The sequence below is a fragment of the Macaca thibetana genome, chromosome 16, assembly GCF_024542745.1.
Source record: "Macaca thibetana thibetana isolate TM-01 chromosome 16, ASM2454274v1, whole genome shotgun sequence".
NCBI classification, from domain to species: Eukaryota; Metazoa; Chordata; class Mammalia; order Primates; family Cercopithecidae; genus Macaca; species Macaca thibetana.
This window is the reverse complement of record NC_065593.1, coordinates 43,903,023-43,929,496: the sequence shown is the minus strand read 5'-3', so window position 1 is coordinate 43,929,496 and position 26,474 is coordinate 43,903,023. Positions and strand designations below refer to the sequence as shown.

At 39.9% G+C, this 26,474-nt stretch overlaps 2 protein-coding genes across 16 annotated transcripts in view; one reads left to right on the top strand and one right to left on the bottom strand.

Annotated features, from left to right (window-relative positions):
* The window catches only part of UTP18 (UTP18 small subunit processome component), a 241,757-nt gene that overhangs the window by 124,904 nt on the left and 90,379 nt on the right, over positions 1–26,474 (top strand). The gene's annotated exons all lie outside the window — the stretch shown is intronic.
* The window catches only part of MBTD1 (mbt domain containing 1), an 86,394-nt gene that overhangs the window by 3,356 nt on the left and 56,564 nt on the right, over positions 1–26,474 (bottom strand). For 13 of the 15 annotated variants that reach the window (XM_050765064.1, XM_050765055.1, XM_050765056.1 and 10 more), the window contains 11 exons: positions 24,763–24,880; positions 21,664–21,798; positions 21,009–21,097; positions 20,251–20,485; positions 19,574–19,629; positions 19,147–19,251; positions 12,818–12,965; positions 11,035–11,117; positions 10,391–10,625; positions 9,817–9,894; positions 3,922–4,113 (listed from right to left, as the gene is read on the bottom strand). In XM_050765064.1, the coding sequence (XP_050621021.1) occupies positions 3,922–4,113; positions 9,817–9,894; positions 10,391–10,625; positions 11,035–11,117; positions 12,818–12,965; positions 19,147–19,251; positions 19,574–19,629; positions 20,251–20,485; positions 21,009–21,097; positions 21,664–21,798; positions 24,763–24,880 (1,474 nt within the window). The remainder of the gene's footprint in view (positions 1–3,921; positions 4,114–9,816; positions 9,895–10,390; positions 10,626–11,034; positions 11,118–12,817; positions 12,966–19,146; positions 19,252–19,573; positions 19,630–20,250; positions 20,486–21,008; positions 21,098–21,663; positions 21,799–24,762; positions 24,881–26,474) is intronic. The other 2 variants (XM_050765067.1, XM_050765068.1) reach the window with 1 other exon arrangement.

Below are 26,474 nucleotides of genomic sequence, written 5' to 3'. Positions count from 1 at the left end.
GCTGGAGTGCAGTGGTGTGATCTCAGCTTACTGCAACTTCTGCCTCCCGCGTTCAAGTGATTCTCATGCCTCAGCCTCCCGAGTGGCTGGGATTACAGGTGTGCGCCACCAAGCCTGGCTAATTCTTTTGTATTTTTAGTAGAGATGGGGTTTTGCCATGTTGGCCAGGCTGGTCTTGAACTCCTAGCCAAATGTGATCCACCCACCTTGGCCTCCCGAAGTGTTTGGATTACAGGCGTGAGCCACCGCGCCTGGCCTCTTTATACATTTGAATGGTTCTTTACATATTTGACTGAGTATTTCCATACAAGAGATTTCACATGAAAATCTGAAAAGTAGATAGACTTGGAAACATGAGTGCAGCATCCTTAAAGAGCTGTGATCATTGGGAACTGACTGGCTACTTACTACCCCCTTAATCTGGGCAGCCTGAGATCTCTGTCCACCACAGAGCTCACTGCCCAGGTTGCCCACAATACTCACACAGGTAACCACCAGCCCCTGCAGGCATCTGGCTCCAGATCAAGAGTAAAAGTTCTTCGTTTTTCTCTATTATGTATCTTTTCATTAATAAATGAAGTGAGAGGATACATATATATGGGATGTAAATTGGAAACTGCTCATACAGAGAAAAAAGTCAATTGATGAGGAGAATGAGAACTCAGCAGAGTATCTGGATAGGTAGTATGCCATTTAAGTTTTTCATGAAGGAATGGCAGTGTCGTCATGTGGAACAATATTAAATTTGTTACAACTTTTAAAGTCAAATAGTACAGTCAGAAAAATACTTCATGTCTTTATTTTTTTAGTAGAGATGGGGTTTCACCATGTTGGTGAGGCTGGTCTTGAACTACTGACCTCGTGATCCTCCCACCTCGGCCTTCCAAAGTGCTGGGATTAAACTTTGTAGAGATTGTTTCTACTCTTCGAGAGGCTGGTAATACTAGTTCTGACTCTCAAATTTAAAACAAGACAAAGTAAAAGATGTGCCTCGCCCATGTCTTGATTTTAGTTACAAGCAATTAGTTTAAAAATAATGGCTGCTGACATCTTACTTGCTAATTTAAAGAATAATCTTTTTTTTTTTTTTTTTTTTTTTAAGATAGTCACGCTCTGTTGCCTAGGCTGGAATGCAGTGGCACAATTTCAGCTCACTGCAACCTCCCCCTCCCAGGTTCAAGTGATTCTCCTGCCTTAGCCTCCCAAGTAGCTGGGATTACAGGCGTGTACCACCACACCTGGCTAATTTTTGTATTTTTAGTAGAGATGAGGTTTCCTCATTTTGGCCAGGCTGGTTTCGAATTTGGTTTCCTCATTTGGCTAGGCTGATCTCAGGTGATCCACCTGCCTCAGCCTCCCAAAGTGCTGGGATTACAGGCGTGAGCCACTGCGCCTGGCCAAGAATAATCTTTTGAGAGATGGCAATTTATTTTATTTGGTACTGGTTTTGGCACTGGTGATCAAAAATTTAACAGGCCAAAGACAGAAAAGTGAATACGTTATGCATATAATCATAGCAAACACCCATCAGACTGTTCAAAGGTACAGCAAACGAGACTGTGCAGTTAGTTCTTCCTTTCATTAAAAAAATTACTTAATATAAATAAAAATGCTTTTATGAGGAATGACATCAAATGTATGACAGTTATCCTTCAAATCTAGCCAGCGTGCAGTCATTCAGCATGAGGGCCATTTTAACAATACCGAGAAAATACATACATGGAAAGGAAAACAAAACCCAAGTTTCATTAAAGGTGCAGTACCCACAATAAAAGGTTGATTAAAACAGTATCTTGTTCTATGATGACTGGATGGCTAAATGAATGAGAAAAGAATTACTGTGCTTCAAGATCAAGCTCATTCAAACGCATGTTTTTCAAAAAAAAGTAAGAAAGGTAAGTTGAGATTCTAAAGCCTATCCTGAAGCTATATGCATTACTGCTAACAACAAATTTCTGGATTATGCTTCTAGTCATGTTAAAATATGAAAATGATGTGCTAAAAAAAGTAACTCAAGATAAAGGTGAAACATTCACTCAGATGCGCAATGTTTTAATGCAAAGTTTCATTGTTTTCATGGAATCTAAAACAAAGCCTGTCTGGTTATCTTCACATAAATCATTTCTCCTTTCCAGGACTTCTCAATAAATGATGGATGAAATAAAACAAATCCTGTGGTTGAAAGTCACTTTCCACACAAATGCCTTTTCTTAGCTCTGTTTTTAGAAGGAAGTCACTCTGTTGACACTAATCACTAACATTTCAGGAGATAAGCTAACCGAAATCACATTTTTCCAGCTACGAAGCTCGTAAATAATAAACTCTCTCAACCGCTAATTAAACCATAGCTTTCAGATAGTTAAGGTACCAATGCAGTCCCTACTTAGTTTCATCAGGGAAAAATCACACCAAGCCCCACCAGTTGTGCCCTAGCTCAGAAGATACTATAGACACCAGTGGAAGAAGGAAGTCACGTAGGAGGCCGGGTAGTTTCCATCTAGTAGGTCTACTCTAAATTCTTGGGTTTTGCCAGTGCCAGACGTTCTGTTTTAAATGAACCAGTAACCTATCACAAAATGTGACATATATCTTCAAAACCAGCCTCATGCTTAAAGAAAATACATCCAAGATCCAACAAAAGCTCAAATATATTTGGAACTCACAATATCCATACTTAATTAAGTAATGCAAGACTATTTCATAAATAAGTGCAAAAATAAAAAAACTTAGACAAGAAAAGAAACTGGAACGCTCTTTAGACTTTGAACATTTTTCCGTTAAAGAGCAGGTAACATTGGATTTACAATCCTAATTAGTTTTTCATACAAAAGTAGTAGTGTAATTTCCTCTGGATGTAAGAATATCACAGTGATCTTCAGAGAAACAGAGTGGGAAGGGGGCAAGGTGGCCTAATACATTGTGAAGGAGGGAAAAGCTAAAGAACGTATCCTAAAATGGCAAAGAAAACCCCCAAACAACCAACAACGGAAACAAACAAGAAAACCCCCATAGGTGCAAAAATATTAGCAAACAGAAGAAGAAGAAGAAAACAGAGCTAGGTAACAAAAGTCTCACCTAGGTTTTCAACATACAAGACATTTTAAAGAATGCTGATTAGAGAAAACAATTTAGTCTAAAAGCAATAGTTAGCATATAGCAGAACACATGCCAAAGCAGGTATACCTTTGGCTTTGAAGCTGTATGATCTGATCTGTACTCAGGCCTGAAGTTCATCATGCCTAAGTGAAGTCCTCATACCCTATGATAATACCATGCTTGTTCTTAGTAATTAAAAAGGGCAAAGCCTTCTGTAGTCTTCCTTATAATCTACTACCTTGGCCTAACCAATTAAACTCAAATCAAATGCCACTGACTACTTAATCACTATACATACATAATCATGAACTTATGGAAATAAAAAAATTACGCAGGTATTCAATTTCCAAATTTGTTATTCAACTAAGATTGTGATCAATGTTACTGCCAAAACTAAAATTAAACTGGAACTGAAAACACATCCTTTCCATGAATGAGACACTATGAAATGTTATGAACAAAGCCTTTTCTGTCTTTTTAATCGGACTTATCCCTAATGACACACTTTGTTCCCAGGTCAAGTCACACACAATTCTGCAATGCGGAATGTTAAAAAACCGTGAAATATTCCAAGTTGTCTCACAATTCCAACTACCCTTATTTGAAGCTCGGAACTATTTTATAACAAAGTAAAAATCCTTCCCTGACGTTTGGTCTTAGTGAAGTGACTACTAAGGACTAGTGAAATGAATTCTTTAGTTGAAAGAAAAAGAAAAAAAATCCAATGAGTCAGCATCTGTCATGCCAGACCATGCTTTGTCTCCCACCACCCTACCCAGTACTTTTACCCTCTGAAGTACCTGAGATGCTGATGTGACTAATTACCTGTTTTGAGGCTGGGACTGAACTCTCGGCTAGTGCTGGGAGGTGGGAAGGCCTCCGGGGCTGTCTGTGCTGGAAGGGTTCGATATGGAGGAGGAGTCAACTCTTCGTCACCAGAGAAGCTCCTCCGCACCCCACCTGTCATGGGCAGGCTCGACAAACTGACAGGCTTCTTCCCAATTGGCATCTTCCTCTCTAAATATCAAGTCAGACTAAAGTAAGCTTTCACTTACATGTGTGGTAAGAAAAGTGCATTATATAACTAGGAAAGCTGTGCTGCACAGGACACTCTGAAAAGAGAACCAATTATGCAAAGTTTGTATTTCTGAAAACAAGGAAGAGAGAGTGAGTGTGTGTGTTGGGGGAGATTGTTTCTACTCTCTGAGAGTCTGGTAATACTAGTTCTGACTCTCAAATTTAAAACAAGACAAAGTAAAATGAATTACAGAGAGCTTTAAGAACAGCTGGCTAATTTCTTTCAAGAACGTCTCTGCTTGAGATGGGGTAAAAACCCAAAGGAAGAAAGAAAGCGTCTTAAAACACTACTTTCAGGGTAGCATTTCATAGCTCATATAAGCCCAAACACTGGTTGGAGAAATCAAAGTAAAACAGTTTAAATGTATTATCTGGGTGTAGGATGTTATTGGTATGAAATGTGCTCCCCTAACTTTTTAGTTCACAATTCACTCTTTTAGAAAACACAATTCTTGTTCTAAAAAGTACTTCCAAATTCAAAGCTTACTGCCTGCACATTCTTAAGCAATCTGATTTCTTCTGAAACAAATTTATCAGGCTGGGCATGGTGGCTTATGCCTGTAATCCCAGCACCTTGGGATGCCAAGGCAGAAGAATGAGGATGGTTTCAGGCCAGGAGTTTAAGAACAGCCTGGGCAACAGAGTGAGACCCATCTCTACAAAAAATAAAAAAAATTAGCTGGGCAATGCCAGAGTCTGAGGTGGGAGATTTGCTTGAGCACAGGGGTTCAAGGCTGCAGTGAGCTATGATTGCACCACAGTGCTCCAGGCTGGGCAATAAAGTGAGACCTTATCTTAAAAAAAAAAAAAAAGTATCACACCCTTCAGCTATAGTTTCCTATACAAATATAATCCTTTCAAGACACATATAATGCTTTTGCCAACCAAAAAAAATACTCTGAACTCTGCAAATATTGAAGAATCAAGTATAGTACATTAATCATATTGAAAGTTGAAGGATCAGCAGGGTACAGTGGCTCATGCCTGTAATCCCAGCACTTTGGGAGGCTGAGGCAGGTGGATCACTTGAGGTCAGGAGTTCAAGACCAGCCTGGCCAACATGGCGAAACTCTGTCTCTACTAAAAATATAAAAATTAGCAGTGAGTAGTGGTGCATGCCTGTAATCCCACTACTTGGGAGGCTGAAGCAGGAGAATCACTTGAACTCGGGAGGCGGAGGTTGTGGCGAGCCAACATTACACCACTGCACTCCAGCCTGGGAGACAGAGCAAGATCCTGTCTCAAAAAAAAAAAAAAGTGGAAGGATCCTTATCTTTGTGACTGAGTTATGTCTGTTTTCTTCCAGATGATAGAATAAACCAAGTAAGAGCAATAAAAAATTATGCTTCACAAAATCAAAACTAAAAGATAAATATAAGCCACACAGTATTCCTATGTAAAATGATGTGGGATTTAAGCTGTTATTGAGTAGATTCAATTCTCAAGAGCCAAACCAAAATCACATGCAGCAAAAACTTCAGACTTTTTCCTAATATACTACATACTCAAGAGATAAAAACGCAAGGAGTAATGTCCAACTCTTACTACTTACAGTAGTCCCTGAAAATGGTGAGATTTAAAGCAGAAACCAGTGCTGCTTTTCCCGCTCTAGAATTACCACATCTTAAGGAAAAGAGGCTTTTGAGACTAGAGAGTGTGTATGATCCTTGTGGCAGAACCTTATACTTATTCTCAAAAGTGTTAGTAATTATCCATCCTTCGTGGCATGAACACAACCTACTACAAAGCAAGCTAGACCAATGAAGCTCATCAGCTGTTTCTGCACAATAAGCACTACCAAAGAATATACCACTAACAGATGATCTTAAGTTCAAAAAGACCAACAAGCTATACGATGAAACAACAGAGCCAGAATATGATAATTTATCAAGGCAAACGTAAAAACAAACAAAAGGTTTTATAGCCCATCTGATATTGATATCAGTTTGCCTGCAATGGATGACAGGTTTCTAAACCCCAAATACTTATTTGTGTAACTAAAGCTTAGTGAGAAAACTTTCTAACAAACTGTTTGCTGACTAATAGAAAAAAATAAGAGGCGGCGGCACCATGAGTGAAAGCTGCTGCTTGATGCGGCACTACACTTCCTTATCCTCAATTCCAACATTCAAAAAGGTTTTTTTTTTTTTGAGATGGAGTCTTGCTCTGTCGCCCAGGCTGGAGTACAGTGGTGCAATCTCGGCTCACTGCAAGCTCCGCCTCCCGGGTTCAGGCCATTCTCCTGCCTCAGCCTCCCAAATAGCTGGGACTACAGGCGCCCGCCACCACGCCTGGCTTTTTTTTAATTTTTGTATTTTCAGTAGAGACAGGGTTTCTCCATGTTGGTCAGGCTGGTCTTGAACTCCTGACCTCAGGTGATCCGCCCGCCTCGGCCTCCCAAAGGGCTGGGATTACAGGCGTGAGCCACTGCGCCTGGCCTCAGGAAGTTTTTTAAAAAAAACTTTGGCAACAAAGCCGTACCTCAGTTGGTGACACCACTTATAATTTTTTTTTTGGGTCATTTAATGTAAATATTTATATATATATTTGCTTTAGAAAGTGCTTCAGTCTGGAGTGTTAAATAATGTTACACAGACTATATTTCTCTTCTAAAATCCAAAAAATTCTGAATTCCAAAGCACATCTGGTCCCAAGGGCATCTAATGAGGTACTGTGGGTCCACAGTTCTTTTCTTTTCTATGTCCAAAGGACAATTTAAAGGTATTAGAGATGATGTCATGCTATTAGGAAATAGTAAAACATTATAGTTAGAGAATATGTTACATGTAGTCCAAAATTCATTTTTTCAGTGAATCCAGAACTCTAGTAATGGTAACTATCACTAAAAACTGGGGTGTTAATACTTCTTCATTAATTACACATTTCTTTCCATGTTCCCAGCCCATTAATTCAAAACAGTTTAAACCCAAGTCAGAAACAAATCCTACAAGAGTCACGCTGAAGGAGGCAAACGAATTGTCTACACAAAGCTCACAGATTAGTTCTAAAAAGCAATGTCATATAGCCACTGAGTAGTAAAAACCATTTTTAAATTGACATCTTGGAAAGAAAATTCTGAAATTCCAAAGTCTTATCCAACAGAAAGTGAAAGCAGACTTGTTATTTACTTCACAGAAAGCTTAGTGGTCATACCTGCTATTGTCAGCCCACTGACATAAATGAAGTTCCCATGGGAATTCTTGCTACCCACTTACATATATGAGAATTCCCTTTCATCAGGCTGGTTTGGTAATGCTCCCTAAAGTTCTTTTAGGTGAGTATCAGACCTGGCAAGCAGCTGGTGGGCAAAATAATTCTGAGCCTGTGGGAGGCTTGTGCCTATAAACGAGAGGTCAAGAGACAGGCCTGTAGGTTGCTACTTCTGTGTGGCTGACATGGCTTTTGTGCTGGGAGAAAACCTATTTTTCAAAGTACCACTAGAGTGGACAGTAGAAATTTTTTAGTTTCCCACTTAACAAGCAAACATCAGAAAGTTTAGAACAGAGTGTATTTGATTCTTCTTGCCACTTCAGTCTCTAGGTTGTAACTGAGGCAGATCGGCACGTACCTGAGCACATTTGGCAAATCAGCTGGAAAAATCTGTTTCAGTTTTAATCCTCAAGTGTACTTTTACATTTTTTAAATAGCTTGTTTTCTTTCTTTTTTTGTTCTTAGAGATGGGATCTTGCCATGTTGTCCAGGCTGGTCTAAAGCTATCCGCCCGCCTTAGCCTCCCAAAGTTGCTGGGATTACAGGCATGAGTCACGGCGTCCAGTCCAACTTAAAAAGTATCTTTAAATAAAAATTGGCCAGACTCAGAGGATCACACCTGTAATCCCAGCACTTTGGGAGGCTGAGGCAGCGGATGGATTGCTTGAACCCAGGAGTTTGAGACCAGCCTGGGCAACATGGTGCATGGTGAGACCACCATTTTTGTAAAAATATAAAAACTAGCTGGACATGGTGGTATACTCCTGTAGTTCCAGCTACTCCAGGGGCTGAGGTGGGCGAATTGCTTGTTCCCGGGAAGTCGAGGCTGCAGTGAGCCAAGATCATACCACTGCATTCCAGCCTGGGTAAGAGACTGAGACTCTGTCTCAAAAAAAAAAAAAAAAAATATATATATATATATATATATATATATTTATATAGATATATATATAACCTTATCTAAGAATGAAATGAAATATGGCCAGGTGTGGTGGCTCATGTCTGTAATCCCAGGACTTTGGGAGGCTGAGGCAGTCAGATCGCTTGAGCCTGGAAGTTTGAGCCCAGTCTGGGCAACATGGCAAGGCTCTGTCTCTACAAAAAAAACAAAAATTAGCTGAGTGTGTGGCAACACATACCTGTGGTTCAAGCTACTCAGGAAGCTGAGGTGGGAGGACTGCTTGAGCCAGGGAAAGTCAAGGCTGTAGTGAGTGGAGATTGTGCCACTGCACTCCATTCCAGCCTGGGCAACAAGGTAAGACCTTGTCTCACACACACACACACACACACCTACACAAAAGAATGAAATATTCTCTGACAAGTTTTATGAAGAGAGAAGCTATGGTTTTCTATGATGGGGAATTAGATTTAAAAAAATCAAATATAGTTAACAATATATTTTATATTACTTTGGCTTATGCCAACAATTCACTGTAAGGTAAAACATAGCATAGAAAAAAAATTTTTTTTTTTTGAGATGGAGTTTCGCTCTTGTTGCCTAGGCTAGAGTGCAATGGCACGATCTCGGTTCACCTCAACCTCTGCCTCCTGGGTTCAAGTGATTCTCCTGCCTCAGCCTCCCGGGTTCAAGTGATTCTCCTGCCTCAGCCTCCCAAGTAGCTGGGATTACAGGCATGAGTCACCACGCCTGGCTAATTTTTTAGTATAGAAAGCATTTCTAGAAAGATTTGGTAAAGCTTGTTTGCCATCAACTTGGATTTCTTACCAGTATCACTCCAGAAAGTTTTGCTTTCTAAGAAAAATGGGTTTATTAGGCTTCACATCTACTGTAAGCATCAAGCATCTGCTAATGTTTTTTTGTTTGTTTTTTTGGGATAGAGTCTTGCTGTGTTGCCCAAGCTGGAGGTAGTGGCGCAATCTTGGCTCACTGCAACCTCTGCCTCCCAGGTTCATGCGATTCTCCTGCCTCAGCCTCCTGAGTAGTTGGGACTACAGACGCCCGCCACCACACGTGGCATATTTTTTGTATTTTTGGTGGAGACAGGTTTCACCGTGTTAGCCAGAATGGTCTCAATCTCCTGACCTTGTGATCCGCCCGCCTCAGCCTCCTAAAGTGCTGGGATTACAGGCGTGAGCCACTGCACCCGGCTGCTAATTTTTCTTTTTAAATAAAGTTTTTAAAAAGGATTAAATTTTAGTAGGTTTTACATATTATTTCAAGAGTCATTCACAGGCTCTATTCTTTACCACGTATACTTTAAATACTGTGGTAATCATTTCTCCTGTCAGTAAAACATCAGTGTTTCTCATTATTGCAAGGGTTTGCCTTTTATGGCATACTGCACCTTTAAGCACAATACATAACGCACAATCATCAGTTCTCACAAGAGATAGCATTTTCTGTCCAAGAACACTGTGACTCCAATTAGTTAACAATTAGAAAATGTATGTGAACACCACGTGGTGACCCACTTTTCTTATGTCCTTTGTATTGCTGGGACTTAGCCTTTTTCTTCTGTTTTGATGAAGCTGATTGGTTTTCTCTTGATGCTGAAAAATAAAAAGGAAAATTGGTACCAGATAATTGTTTACAATTTAGATGATACAGTTGTCTAGATACAACTTAGATGAACTATCTTTACCAAGACTTATTTAAGTACATCATGGTCTGAAAATAAGGATACTTGTTCCTACAAAACCACAGCCTCAAAACGAGACAGATTCCACTATTTACTCAAAACCATTTATTACATACCAATAAACTTTTAGTCTGTAATTTTTAACTCACTAAAATAGTAAGTCTAGTTTAATTTGGTGACTGTTGTGTTTCTATAGTCATTATGTAACTGACTATTGGATTCACACTGCCATGGTACACATGGTCTGATTCTGTGATATTGTTGTTGAGTCTTAATGTCTTACCTGGCAACCAATCAGACATAGGTATATTCTTGTCCTGTGAGCTCAAAAGATGACTTATGTGAGATAGTCCTCTGGAGAATTGCTGATTTTTACAAAAGGACACCTTTTCTGTATACCAACTTACACTGTGATGCTGGAGGCTGTAGTTGATATCCAGTTAACTGACACCACCCTACAGGATAGAGGTCAGGGGACTCACAGTCTACCCACTGATCATACTCTTCTTCCCATCCATCAAAATGTATCCTCAAGAGACGATGAATAATTCGAGTTACTGTGGCTACACATATTAAACGTGGCTCCATGAGATCTACTGCTTCTAATTTCATTCCTACACGAAATCCGTGATTTGGAACATCCTGACACAGAGAAGAAAACATTAATATTGGTATAAAGAAAGAATGCGCAACCCTACTACCATTAAGAAAGCAAAAAACAGAAGCGACAAGGTAAATAACATAATTTAAACCAAAAATTCCAAATAATTCTTTAACTATTTAAACATAATATGAAGGTGAAGCATTGAAAAACTAGTTAGGAAAAGTATTCATTTCATTTTCATTCGGATTAAACATGAAACATAGTTTGGAAACAAGCTTTGATTCCTAGGTAAAGAAAATATTCATATTGTTTCATTGCTATATATCTGTTTATATTACATCTCCAATGAGAAATTCTAATATAAAGCAAAGACATTTTTATGAACATAAATTGTATTTGTGGGGCATTAATAAGTCCTCACATAATTATGCTGCCATTTAAATTTACCTTATTAAATAGTTTTACTGGTGCTGCAATGGAGCCAGTTTCCCTGAGGTAGTCAAACCATTTAAAAGGAAGTTTTGTGTAACCTAAAAAACACAACTGGTTTAACTAGCAGTTCATTTAAAATTAGCATAATATTAAAATGCAGACAAAAAGTAACAGTATACAAAATCTTAAGAGCATAGGTTACATGATCAATTTTATTTTTTTTGAGACAGGGTCTTGCTCTGTCACCCAGGCTGGAGTGCAGTAGTGCTCTCAACGACTTACTGCAGCCTCAACCTCCAGGGCTCAAGTGATTCTCCTGCCTCAGCCTCTCTAGTAGCTGCGAATACACGTGCATGCCACTGTGACAGGCTAATTTTTTGTTGTTTTTAGTAGAGACAAGGTCTCCCTATGTTGCTCAGGTTGTTCTCAAACTTCTGGTCTCAAGCAATCCTCCTGCCTCAGTCTCTCAAAGTGCTGGGATTACAGGCGTGAGCCACTGCACCTGGCCTATATGATTTATACTGCTAGTGCAATAATTCTTCCATGTTACACAGATTTCCCTCCCCTTTCTAGAAACACTGGTACGCCCACTTAGTGTAACGCAAAAGTGGCTCTTTTTCTGTTTACTACAAGGGTACACTTGCTCTTTCAATCCTAGGCTTTAGAAGAGTCTAGCACCTAATACTATGGAGTGATATTTTTCTTTCCTTGCAAGAAAGAAAACTGGCTGAGCAAATGCCATGTTTATAGACCTCTGTTATAGCTTTCCTCCTTTCTTAGAGGAACAACTTAATGCTCAAGTATTAAAATTTGGAAAATGACTGGTTAAACCATGAGTAAAACAGCCATCCTTTTATAAGTCCACATAGGGCTGGGTGCAGTGGCTCACACCTATAATCCCAGCACGTTGGGAGGCCAAGGTGGGCAGATCATTTGAGACCAGGAGTTTGTGATGAGCCTGGCCTACATGGCGAAACCCCATCTCTATTAAAAATAGAAAAATCAGCTGGGCGTGGTGGTGCACACCTGCAATTCCAGCTACTTGGGAGGGGAGGCACAAGAATCATTTGAACCTGGGAGGTGGAGGCTGTAAAGAGGTGAGATAGCATCATTGCATTCCAGCCTGGGTGACAGAGTGAGACTGTCTTAAAAAAAAAAAAAAAAAAAAAAAGTCCACATAGCTAAATGTGGTGGTTCACTCCTAATCCCAGTGCTTTGGGGAGGCTGAAGTGGGAGGATCACTTGAGGCCAGGATTTCAAGACCAGCCTGGGTAACACAGTGAGAGTCCCGTCTGTACATACAAAGAAAAAAGAAAAAAAAAAAAAAAAGTCAGACATGGTTGTGCCTTTCAGCTATAGTTTCAGCTACTAGGGAGGCTGAGGTGGGAGGATTGCTTGGATCCAGGAATTGGAAGTTACCGTGAGCTATGATTGTGCCACTGCACTTCAGCCTGGGCAACAGAGTAAGACCCTGTCTTTACTGGGGGAAAAAAAAATTATATATGCCATAGCCTGTTGAGCCTGTATTACTGACTCAACAGAGTTTGAGAATACCAATTCATGTTATAAAATACACAGATGCTCAGGAAAAATTATATACTACTGTAATTTATTAAAGTAAGCTAGAATACAGTACTTTATATTTTTAGAGCAACCTACAGCTCCTGTATGTATATGTATATCCACACACGTTATATACATACTCAGGAAATCTAGAGCTGTGTTAAATGTTGTAAATGGAAACCATGTAAGAAGAAAGCAAAGATTAAACTCCAGTGTTTATATTAGGATGAAGTACCTCTGGGTGGAGTAAGTTCAATCATGTTAATTTCACAGAAACCGACAGGAAAAATAGAAGGAGAGGTTGCATGGTAACAGAACCAGTCAGATCCGTCTGCTGCTTCTGAGCCATCGATCCCAATCATCAGGAATCCATCAGCTAGCACCTTTTAAATTAAGAGAATTCTAAGTACTTGAAATTAGATACTACTATTACAAAAATAATACTTTGACATTCTAAAAGAAAGGAAAATCTATTATATAAAGGTCTCTTCAAAGTGAAACATGCTTCTCTATTGAGTTATGTTAAATAACAGAAGTTCTAATGAAAAAAACCTATGTAAATTCTAGTGTGTTCCAGAAATAAAAGCAGGATTACCTAGAACTGACCTCAGAGGTCTGGGAAAAGCAGTGCCTTTGACCATGGCTATAGCTGCCTGCTGTCGCAGCATCATGAAACTGGGGCTGAGTGCTCTTATAATTTACCTATCTAGTTTCAGCTAGGCTCCAAATCCTACTTGATATCACTTTTACTTCTTTCTTTCTGATTTATCACATAGAGTTTTTACAAACCGTCTCCACTTTCTTCAACCTCCAACTTCATCTCTTTTATGCTACAGATAACCATACTCCTCTATGGCAGATGCTAAGGCTGGTCCACGTTAAGGGTCCTCTTGTTTGTTTCTTCACGCCTCAGAGACTGTTGTAACAAGTAACCCACTCCCCCTTTTTGAGACAAGGTCTTGCTCTGTCATTCAGGCTGGAGTGCAATGGTGCAAACATGGCCCACTGCAGCCTTGACCTCCCCGGCTCAAGTAGCTTCTGTCTCTGCCTCCTGAGTAGCTAGGACTACAGGTGCACACCATCACACTTGGCTAATTTTTTAATTTTTATTTTGTAGAGATGGGGTCTCACCATGTTGCTCAGGCTGGTCTCAAACTCCTAGGCTCAAGTGATCCTTCTGCTTTGGCCTCCCAAAGTGTTGGGATTATAGGCATGAGCCACCACTCCCGGCTGTCCCCACTCCGCCTTTTTTTTTTTTTTGAGACGGAGTTTCCCTTGTCACCTAGGCTGAAGTGCAATGGGTTGATCTTGGCTCACTGCAACCTCTGCCTCCCGGGTTCAAGTGATTCTCCTGCCTCAGCCTCCCAAGTAGCTGGGATTACAGGCATGTGCTAGCATGCCCAGCTGATTTTTGTATTTTTAGTAGAGATGGGGTTTCATCACGTTGGCCAGGCTGGTCTTGGAACTCCTGACCTAAGGTGACCCACCCACCTTGGCCAGGCTGCCCCCACTCTTTAAAACTAAGATAAACTTCCCCATCTTGTCCTATTACCATTGGAATTTTGCTTTCAAAAGACCATCTCTTATATTCTAATGTTCCCAATTTCCATTATATTAAAAATATTTTGGCCGGGCGCGGTAGCTCATGCCTATAATCCCAGCACTTTGGGAGGCCAAGGTAGGCAGATCACCTGAGGTCAGGAGTTCGAGACCAGACTGGCCAACATGGTGAAACCCTGTCTCTACTAAAAATACAAAAATTAGCCAGGCATGGTGCAGGCGCCTGTAATCCCAGCTACTTGGGAGGCTGAGGCAGGGAGAATTGCTTGAACCTGGGAGGCGGAGGTTACAGTGAGCCGAGATCATGCCACTGCACTCCAGCCTGGGCGACAGAGCGAGACTGTCTCAAAGGAGGAAAAAAATTTTTTTTTTTACTTTAAAATAGGTTCAAAGTTATAGAATAGTAGAATAAATTCTATTCACCCAAAGACTCAATTCAAGTTACATATACGCAACTCCTTGCAGTTGATTTTTGTCTTTATCTATTATTATATACACTTTTTTTTTTTTTTTTTGAGATGGCGTCTCACTTTGTTGTCAGTTTGATGCATTCTCAGCCCACTGCAACCTCCCCCTACTGTGTTCAAGTAATTCTTCTGTCTCAGGCTCCCAAGTAGCTGGGATTACAGGTGCTCACCACCACACCTGACTAATTTTTGTATTTTTAGTACAGATGGGGTTTTGCCATGTTGGCTGGGTTGAATTCCTGGCCTCAAGTGATCCTCCTGCCTCTGCCTCCCAAATATTCCTTTATATTTTTTATTTATTTGTTGAATTTTTGTTTTTGGCTTTTTCCTGCAGTATTTTGCCTTTATCTAAACTGCTAAATTCACAAATAAACTCCTAATTTGCCCAACCCAGTGGCCTTTTCCCCCAGCACTACCCTCCTCAAATTTCAGCCTCACTGAGTATCTGCTACTTGCTCACTACTTTTTTTTTTTTTGAGACACGGTTGCCCAGGCTGAGGTGCAGTGGTACAATCATGGCTCACTGAAGCCAACTTCCGTGAGCTCAGGTGATCCTCCCACTTTAGCCTCCTGGGTAGCTGGGTCTATAGGTGTGCCACCACACCCAGCTAATTTTTGTAGAGACAGGGTTTTGCCCTATTGCTTAGGCTGGTAGCGAACTCCTGGGGGCCAAGGTGGGCTCAAGCGATCTGCCCGCCTTGGCCTCCCAAAGTACTAGGATTACAGGTGTGAGCTACCACACCCAACCTACTCTTAACTTTCTGAAACATTTTCTCCTAGTCTCTTATCACATTCTGGTCTACCAATCAATCTTCTCATCTCTCTGATCATTCCTTCTGCATTCCTTTTGGTACTTGCTCTTTCACCTCCAACCTTCACGTTTCTGATTTTAGCTTTTTTCTGTCTGTTTTGATGACCTCATCCACCCCAGTGCTATAATGATCAACTTTTACACCAGTGATTCCTAAAGTTTTATCATGAGTTTGCCTCTCTTCCAGTGTCTCGGTCCAGCATTTTACCTGCATGCTGAACGTATTCTCTGAGTTAGTACAGGGTGTCAAATCAACAACTCCTCTTACTCCTTTAGAGGTAATCAATCACCATGTTCCACAACTCTACCTCAACTTGCCATTAATCTCTGTCTTGACTTTGCTATCTTGTTTGATATAATTGCTTTCAGCCATCCTCTATGGATGCTGCCCCTCTTAGTAAAAATTTCCTTCAGTCCAGTCTCTGTTCAGGCCAGAACCTTTACACCAAGTTATCCTGTCTACTAAAAACTCTCGGATCACTTGACCAAGTGTTTAAAGCCTGTAATACTGGTTCCACACTATCTTTTGGTCTTTTCCCCCAAGTTCCTTTCTCTGGTTATTTCTATACGGTAAACATGTACACTAAATTTACTACTCTCAAGTTTGACAGCTTTGCCTACGACCTCTGGACAGAACTATCCCACTTACATGGGATTCCTGTCTTCATTCTTCTAAATACAGGTGACTGGACTAGGGACTTGTATGTATCACATATGGACCCAAACCAAAGGCTTAGCTCAGCTATTCAGACTCTTTCTCAGTAATTAGAATCAACAGACACAGAGACTGCTGTCACATGGGTGGTAGCTAGAACTGAAAGGATCCTCCCACCTCAGCCTCCCAAAGTGCTGGAATTGCAGGCGTGAGCCACCAAGCCTGGCCTTGACTGTGATTCTGATCGTGTAGACATGGAGTAGATCGTGGGAATCTATGTGATTTTTGTTGTTGTTGTTATTTGAGATGGAGTCTCACTCTATGCCTAGGCCAAAGGGCAGTGGCTAGATCTCAGCTCACTGCAACCTCCGCCTCCCGGGTTCAAGTGATTCTCTTGCCTCAGCCTTTCGAGTAGCTGGGATTACAAGCGCACACCACCACACCTGGCTAATTTTTGTATGGAGATGGGGTTTCATCATGTTTGCCAGGCTGGTCTTGAACTCCTGACCTCAAGTGATCCACCCGCCTTGGCCTCCCAAAGTGCTGGGATTACAGGCGTAAGGCATCGCACCAAGCCTTTAATTTTTTCTTTTTTTTTTTTTAGAGACAGAGTTTTTGCTCTTGTTGCCCAGGCTGGAGTGCAATAGCACGATCTCAGCTCACTACAACTTCTGTGTCCCAGGTTCAAGCAATTCTCCTGCCTCAGCCTCCCAAGTTACTGGGATTACAGGCGCCTGCCCCCAGGCCCGGCTAATTTTTTTGTATTTTTAGTTTCATCATGTTGGCCAGGCTGGTCTTGAACTCCTGACCTCGTGACCCACCCTTCTAAAGTGCTGGAATTACAGGTGTGAGCCACTTGGCCTGGCCTTTTTTTTTTTTTTTTTCCTTTTTAACATGATAAAGGTGTTTCAGGAATCAGTGTTTTAAATTTTTTTTTTTTTTTTTTTTTTTTTTTTGAGACAGTCTTGCTCTGTTGCCTAGGATGGAATGCAGTGGTGCGATCTCAGCTCACTGCAACCTCCCCTTCCTGGGTTCAAGCAATTCTTCTGCCTCAGCCTCCCGAGCAGTTGGAACTACAGGCGCCTGCCACCATGCCCAGCTAATTTTTGTGTTTTTAGTAGAGATGGGGTCTCACCATATTGGCCAGGCTGGTCTCGAACTCCTGACCTTGTGATCTGCCTGCCTCGGCCTGTTTTAAATCTTACTGGGTCATTCTGATCACTAGTCAGGAAAAGAGGAGGAACAGCGTTTGGAGCCAGTCTTGTCCAGCTGTTTGACCATGTGACATGGCAGTCATCATAATTGTTTTTCTTTTTCCTTTTCTGAGATGGAGTCTCGCTCTGTCGCCCAGGCTGGAGTGCAGTGGCGCCATCTCGGCTCACTGCAACCCCCACCTCCTGGGTTCAAGTGATTCTCCTGCCTCAGCCTCCCGAGTAGCTGGGACTACAGGCGCATGCCACCACGCTTGGCTAATTTTTTGTATTTTTAGTAGAGATGGGGTTTCACCGTATTAGACAGGATGGTCTTGATATCCTGACCTTGTGATCTGCTCGCCTCAGCCTCCCCAAGTGCTGGGATTACAGGTGTGAGCTACCATGCCCAGGCCATCATAATTGTTTTTCTTTTAGCTCAAGGTTTTAAACTGTTGAAATGCAAATTATGACTTAAGTTACACCTTTATGTAAGCAGATTTTCCTTAGGTGGTTCTAGACCATGGCTGTACATGACATTCACCTGGGGCCTTAAAAAACCGCCAATGTTAGCCAGGCAGGTGGCCCCTGCCTGTAATCCCAGCTACTCAGCAGGCTGAGGCAGGAGAACTGCTTAAGCTCCGGAGTTCGAGACTATCCTGGGCAATACAGTGAGACCCCATTGCTAAGAAAACAACAACAACAAAAAACTGGCTGGGTGTGGTGGCTTGTGCCTGTAGTGCCAGCTGCTCAGGAAGCTGAAGTGGGAGAACTGCTTGAGCTCAAGGCTGTGGTGAGCTATGATCACGCCACTGCACTACAGCCTGGGTGACAGGGCGAGACACCATCTCAGAAAAAAAAAAAAAAAGGAAAGGCCAGGCGTGGTGGCTCATGCCTGTAATCCCAGCACTGTGGGAGGCCGAGGCAGGTGGGTCACTTGAGTCCAGGAATTCGAGACCAGCCTGGGCAATATGGTGAAATCCCATCTCTACAAAATATATAAAAATTAGCCAGCACCTGTAGTCCCAGCTACTCAGGGGGCTGAGGCAGGAGGATCACTTGAGCCTGGGAGGCAGAGGTTGCAGTGTGCTGAGATCATGCCACTGCACTCCAGCCTGGGTGACAGAGTGAGACCATGTCTTAAAAAGAAAAAAAAAAAAAAAAATGCTGGGTGCTGTGGCTCATGTCTATAATCCTAGAACTTTAGGAGGATTGCCTGAGCCCAGGAGTCTGAAACCAGCCTGGGCAACCTAGGGAGACCCTGTACCTACAAAAATAAAAATAAGAAAATTAGCCAGGCATGAAAGGACACACCAGTGATCCCAGCCACTCTGAAGGCTGAGGTGGGAAGGTCACTTGAGCCTGTGATCACACTACTGCACTCCCGCCTAGGTGACAGAGAGAGATTGTGTCTCAAAAAAATGAACAAACAAACAAAACCCAAGAATCTCTCTTCTAGGTCTTTTTGTACGAGCAGTTTCAGATGAGGGGGAAAAGAGAAAAGAAGCAAAAACTACCACCAAAAGGAAGAAAAGGGCCTAAAAAGGAAACACAGGAAACTGAAGATAAACTTGGCCTTGTTACAATTCTGAATTGGACTAGCCTTGACTAGAAGTAACTTAAATAAATATTTTCCCTCTAAATTAGGATATACTTCCACAAGTAAATGTAGCAGACTCAAAATGACAATCTTGACAATAAACTATATAAGAAAGATCAGGAATTCAAACTTATTTTGAAATTCCTAGCAACCTTCTCTCCAGTGAAGATACACACACATACACATTTTATGTCAAAATGAATATGCTTGGGGACTCCTTCTATTAGCTTACACCCAAATCCTATAATTGCATTTCTATATTTTAAAACCTATTATCTTACCTTTCTAATGGTTGCGACACATATTGTAGAAAGATTTAATGGGTCTATAGCTTCCAATTTCATTCCTTCCTTGAACCATTCCCCACTCTGGTCTACTTCTTTTACCTAAAGAATTATATGAAAGCACATCTACTGTTACAAATGTTATTTTAATAATTAAAATATTACCAATGTGAAAAGATTTACCAGGTGCCTTCTCCTACCTACCTAGTATTATAACTCAAACTTCCATCAAAGTTTAGAGAGAATTCAGACAAATAGAATTTAAGAATAATTATAATAAAGAGTTGTGACACCTATGAATTTACAAGGTCTTAATTCTTTTAAGTGAACACATGTAACTGTGATTTCCGTAATTTTAGGAAAAAACCCACAACCCTCTTTCAAACCTAATTTACAAATGAGGGTTCTTATAAAAACTTCTTACCTTAGCAAATAAATGTGGTGGTGTATCAAAATGTCCATCCTGTTTCTTTGTAATATCTACAAGGAAAAGTTACACACTAATCTGTCAGCATTTGTGAGAAGACCAAAAACCACGTTCTTTGAAGGCTTCAAACTCACAAGGTATGTCATACTATAAAACATGGCAAAAAGACATGCCTTCTACATTTGGGGTGAATATTCTTTAATAGTCTTTTCTCTCTTCAGGGTACATGTGCATATATGCTTTTAAATATATTCAGCCAATTTTAATGCTCATAATTTTAATGTAATTCCCTAGTTAGAAAATTACAACTTTAGAAGCATGTTTTCATGTGCTTAGTATTAAGTCTAACCACATTTAATCTTGCTATTTTGATTAAAATTGAATGGAAAGGGAAAGGGATCTTTAGATCTTTCAAATGGGCTGAATAATAAAAGAAAGAAATAACTGTAGTTGTGACCAAAAGTTCATTCTTTTGGAGAACAAGTGGAAGGAATATAAAAAAATTTATTAGGACACTAATATGGTGTGAACCTTCACTAATTAAGGTAGAATAAGCAGCCCAAAAAACTAGAATGCTATTTTTGATCTGTGCAATTCTGCAGAGAAAAATAACCAACTAGTATAATTCAGCCTCAATGACGCTTTTGACAGGAGTTCTTGTGACAGGTGCTTACCAGATCTTTTGAATCGATGACCTATGCTTCGAGACCAACCGATATGATGTATTAATGGGCTGTGCATATGGCACCAGAAGTCATCTGTTCTATCTTCGCTTTCTTCATACACTAGTCTTAATCTTCCTCCAATTACACTTTCCACCACTGCTACTCGTGTTCGACACAAATGCCTCTTGTCAACCACTTCTACTCTCATGCAAGGTTTGAAAGGATACTGCATACTCTCTGAAACCTTAAAAGCATACAAAAAAAACTGCTCGAAATTCATGACAAAGGTCTACAAGAAATTTTCGTATTATACTGTAAAAAATACTGAATGCATTTGAAATGTAACACACATCATCTGGTTCACAAAATTAAACCAATTCCTTAAAAATGTTCTTTGTTACCCTTGTTTTTTAGAGCTCTTCAGTCTTTTTTTTTTTTTGAGATGGAGTCTCGCTCTGTCGCCCAGGCTGGAGTGCAGTGGCCAGATCTCAGCTCACTGCAAGCTCCGCCTCCAGGGTTTATGCCATTCTCCTGCCTCAGCCTCCCAAGTAGATGGAACTACAGGCGCCCGCCACCTCGCCCAGCTAGTTTTTTTTTTTTTTTTTTTTTTGTATTTTTTAGTAGAGACGGGGTTTCACTGTGTTAGCCAGGATGGTCTCAATCTCCTGACCTCGTGATCCACCCATCTCGGCCTCCCAAAGTGCTGGGATTACAGGCTTAAGCCACCGCGCCCGGCCTCTTCAGTCTTTATAAGATCCTGTTTTTACCTTTTGTGAGAAATCAGGAGGAAGTGTTTTGGCACCAGTAAGTCGTTTCACTAGAAAAGCTTTCCAGTTTGTATATTTATGCTGAATAGCTAAAACAGAAGAAATAACCAGTCATACTTTGGCAAAAAAGAACTGCTTCATAAATTATTTGTTAAAAAAGTAACAAATTTCCTTGCAAAGTCAGACTATTAACATTCTGAAAGGTAACAAATATAGAGAAAGCAAGTATATGCCTTGCCAGCAAAAAGCTGCTTGACACCAAAAAATTACTTTTTTTTTTTTTTTTGAGATGGAGTCTCGCTCTGTCACCCAGGCTGGAGTGCAGTGGTGCGATCTTGGCTCACTGCAAGCTCCATCTCCCCAGTTCAAGGATTCTTCTGCCTCAGCCTCCTGAGTACAGGCACACACCACCACGCCCAGCTAATTTTTATATTTTTAGTCGAGATGGGGTTTCGCCATGTTGGTCAGGCTGCTCTCAAACACCTGACCTCAAGTGATCCAACTGCCTCGGCCTCCCAAAGTGCTGGGATTTACAGGCAGGTGTGAGCGACCATACCTGGCCTTTAATTTCCATAATACTTTAACATTGCTATGTGTAAAACAGCATTAAAGTACACATATAAAAAAGTACGGTAAGGGTAAATAAGCTACTTACTTCTAGGAGGAACAAGAGGTTTTCCGCTGGCTGCACACCAACCAACTGGATGGATATCAGAACCACATATATTGCACCAGAAGTCCAGACCAGAGTCATTTTCAAATCCTTCATATCTTAAAAGGGCATTGTAACCTGAAACCCAGAAATAAATCACTACATAGTAAGAAAATAAAATTAAATAAAACAATACAGCATCTGACAGCAGTTGTCAAACCAGTGTCTATCTGCAACAGAATCACCTGCAGGGATTGTTAACAGACAGATGGCTGGGTCCCCCTCCAGAGATTCTGATTTTGTAGATATTGGGTAGAACTGAGAATATGCCTTTTTAACAAGTCCTCAGGTGATGCTGTTGCTGCTGGTCTACGGACCAAACACTGAGAATCATTTGTTCAGTGCAAACAGTTCAACTGTTTTCAGCGCATGGCCTCCTTACATGTGTTTCAATTGTACCCATAATTTCTTTTTCTTTTCTTTTTTGAGATGGAGTCTTGTTCTGTTGCCTAGGCTGGAGTGCAGTGGTGCAATCTTGCCTTACTACAACCTTGGCTTCCTGGGTTCAAGTGATTCTCCTACCTCAGCCTCCTGAGTAGTAGCTGGGATTATAGGCGCGCATATATATATATATATATAAATAAAAACATAAAATTATACATATGACATTTATTTATGTATAAGCATATAATATAAACATATAAAATACGTATTATATATTTATTTATATAATTATATATATACATTTTATGAAGACAGGGTCTTGCTCTGTCACCCAGGCTGGAGTGCAGTGGTGTGATCTTGGCTCACTGCAACCTCTGCCTCCCGGGTTCAAGTGATTCACTTGCCTCAGCCTCCCAAGTAGCTGGGATTACAGGCCGTGTGCCACCATGCCCAGCTAATTTTTGTATTTTGTAGAGATGGGGTTTCACCATGTTGGCCAGGCTAGTCTCGAACTCCCGACCTCAGGTGATCTGCCCGCCTTGGCCTCCCAAAGTGCTGGGATTACAGGCTTGAGCCACCGCGCCTGGCCTTGAAGTATATTTCAAAGAAACTGCTTTATCCAGCTGCTCAGGTGGCCAATTACTCCTGGGTAATTTGAATGTAGCTACTTTAAGAATCTAAATTTTTCTGTTGTATGTATTTAGAAATAAGATTTGAATATGCCAGGTAAAAAGTTCAATAAACACAAAGAAAATTATGTAAAATGAGTTAAAAACTGTATGTCCTAGGCAAATAGGAAGCCTTATTCTTGGAAAGTACAAAAAATATGTAATATATCCTATTTATAATTTTATCAACTTTATGTTGACAAAAGATTAAGATTTAATTTAAGGTCTTTAATGAAACAGAAAAACGCCAATATATGTGTATTTCAGGCTAGGAGACAAGTTCAGTCAGCATTTTCATGTCTATGAAAATTTATAGCATTAAATGTTCAGTTTTAAAATTCAATAATTTCTTAGAACAATTTATGAGTTTGCTAATTATTGCTGACTCTAGCTTCTGGTTAACATTAGGCTCACTTCTACAATGGCATTAAAGTGGCTTAAAGAAGATATATGATGCAGTTAGATAAAAGAGAAATGTAAAATCGGAGATGGAAGGAAGAAGTAATTTTTGGATAGTAAATGCACTGATTTTAAGAGCTATTTAAATATAACTAACTTAAACACCCAGGGCAAAAATAATATGCTGTTGTTTTAAATTACAGTGTAGAGATTAATACAAGCGTTTAGCGAATGCTTATACAGCTGGGAAAATGTTTCAAAAAAGATGGGGAATTGACCTGGGTAGTAGTACAGTTAAGTACAGAGTTGGGACACTCTTGCAAGAGTAACCCAAGGCACAGAGGTGACAAAAACATGCTTGTATAAAGGAGGGAGGGAGATTGGCCTCATCACAACAGATCATTTATGCTGGAGAACTACAACACATCTGGCATGTGGTATATGGAGCAACTCATCAATAGCCATGAATGCCATAAACGCTGGCCATCTTGATCCTTTAAGTACAAAGAGGCCATAAAAGATGCTTGAACATAAAAATAAATTTAAAATAATTTTTAGGTAAATTAAGTCAATTAGCAGTACACAGTAGAGCAGTCTGCAGTGTTCTGAGGAGAATGCCGGAAATAAAACTAGAGAGTAGCAGGAGTTAGAAATCTGTCACAGTAGTAAAAGATAACTTTTCTTATGAGTGGCTGCCTGCCTCTCCTCTACACTGCCCGACTACACTGCTCACTGAGTACCTTGTCATATTAATGCCTGGTAGTAGTCAACATTTGGCAGATGTGAACATGCTGGAAAAAATACAAGCCTTATACTTCTGGATATCATCCTTTGTCCACATTGTCTAGCACAGTAGATTCCTAACATGTTTATTTCATGAGCAGTAAAGGGCTTGGTATGGTGGAGGCAGTGGGAATAAAGAGAAAGGAAGAACTCAAGATGCATACAATTATCAACAATTGTATAAATTTGGTATTAAGGTTCTTATCACTTTTTTTTTTTTTTTAAATGGAGAATGGGTCTCACTATATTGCCCAGGTGGGTCTTGAACTCTTAGGCTCAAGTTATTCTCCTGCCTCTGCCTCCCTAAGGGCTGGGATTACAGGTGTGAGCCACTGTGGCCAGCTCTTATCAATTTTTTAGTATCTCAACCTCTGTTACTTTTCAAAGTGACATATACATTATGGCCTATATATCTGGTCTATTGCTGGATTATTTTTATGACTGTGATCTAAGAATGACTTTTACATTTTTAATGGTTGAAGAGAAAAAAAGGATATTTCATGATACATAACGATTATATGAAATTCAAATTTCTGCTGGAACACAATCATGTCCATTTTTTTATGTATTGCTAAGGGTGCTTTCATGCTATAATGATAGAGACAAATAGCTGTGATAGAGATCATACGGCCTGCAAAGTTGAAAATATTTGTTTGGCTTTTTCACGGAAAACAATTTGCCAATCTCTGCCCTCTATCATAACGTATTTTTTATTTGGCAATACTTGCAAAATTTATAAACATGCTTTTTTACAAAAGGTTACAAGGATCACTGCATTTTCTTCTAAATTATTATTCATGCTTTTCACCTGCTAATTTTACAATTCCAGCAATCCAGAAGACTTTGGTAGGTAGGCTGCAGTCTGTATTGGGAACTTCTAATCTCACATTTTCTGAGATATCACCCCAGCAGGTCCCCATAGGTGCCTGTCATATAAAAATCATTAAATTATTGTCTTATTAACATAAAGCCTAAAACATATCAATGAAAATTAAGCATTACCATCAATAATAGGAATATTAAACTAAAAATGCCATTTTAATTCCGTTTGTTTCATAGAATTCTATCTGGAAAAAGTCAGTTTCAGTGACAAACAAGATGAAGAGAGAATTCACATATGTTAGACTAGATTCATGCTGACTTCAAAATTTGATACTGTCCTAATATAAGATTTAAGCAGCAATTTTTCTAAGAGTGGAATTACAAACTCAATAGCAGATTTAATAGGATTAAATTGTTTTAAGAAATTTATTATTTTTAATATGTACTGAATGAATACACTTTATCCTAATTTCTAATTTAAAAAGATCTGGCCAAAGAGCAGAAAGAAAAACAATTCCAATCAGCAATGTGGTTTCCAACAACATGAATAAGAGAAACGAAAATTTTCAATTTAAGTTAAATTCACAGAATATAAATTGAGTCCACAAAGATGGACATGAGGGAAAAGCACTGAATAAAGTTATTAAGAAGGTGGAGTTGAAGAGTTTTGGAGACGAGTACCATGGTAAACTATTTCAATTATTTCAAAATTTCTCATGTAGAAATTACTATAAAGAGAAAACTTCCAATGTGAGAACTGGTAATCACTAGCCTCCCACAGCAAATGGTTAAGATGGGGACTCGGAAAATCAATTAAATGAGCACCATGAAGGGATTTTCCAAAATCTAACAGATGTTCCCGAAGTACAGTTTCCATTGTATTTTAATTTTTAAAATTCAAGGTAATTCACAATTACTTGGAACTTATGCAATGGTAAATTAAATCAAATAAGCACATTTAAGAATATAAATGCTGATAATACTACAGTTTGTGTTGCTCTGGATAATCAGCTTCTCATTAAATTTAGAACCTTGATCACAAAGAAAAGGATTATGTGAGGTTGTAAAAGACTTGATAGTATGAACAAATCAGGAAAAACCAAAATAGCCTCAAAGCTCAAAGATGAGCAAAGATATCCAGGAGTTACATGAACTAGCCAATTTGAACATTAGGCAAATGTCCTCCATGCAAGGCCCCTCCTACTTTGGTGGATGCTCACCCAACAGGAGGATTAGCCTAAAACAACATTCAACCCCTACTCTCTCAGTAGTTTCTGGAATTTCTGAAGGAGAGGAAGAGAATGTCAAATACCGAAGTTGGATACGTCTAGAAACCAAAGAGAATCAATTAATGGCTAATGGTTTAAATAGAAAGCAATGAGTATACCTCAGTAACTGGCAGACATGGACTAGGCTCAACTATCTGCGGTTCTGGAAGGGTACATATAATTATCGCCTCGACTTGTGCAAAAAATAATATATTCATTGTGACTACCTCTTCTTTTTTAAACTGAAAGACTGGACTCTTCAGGTTCTGCTATCTTTCCCCTATATCATTCTAGACTGTAGGGCCATCCCTATTGCCAGCAGATATGATCAAAAAAGGAGAAACTAGAAGGAAGACAGGTAACATAAACTAAGCTAACATATATTAACACAAAGATCATGTTTTCATTTTTGTGAGGATGTACCAATTAG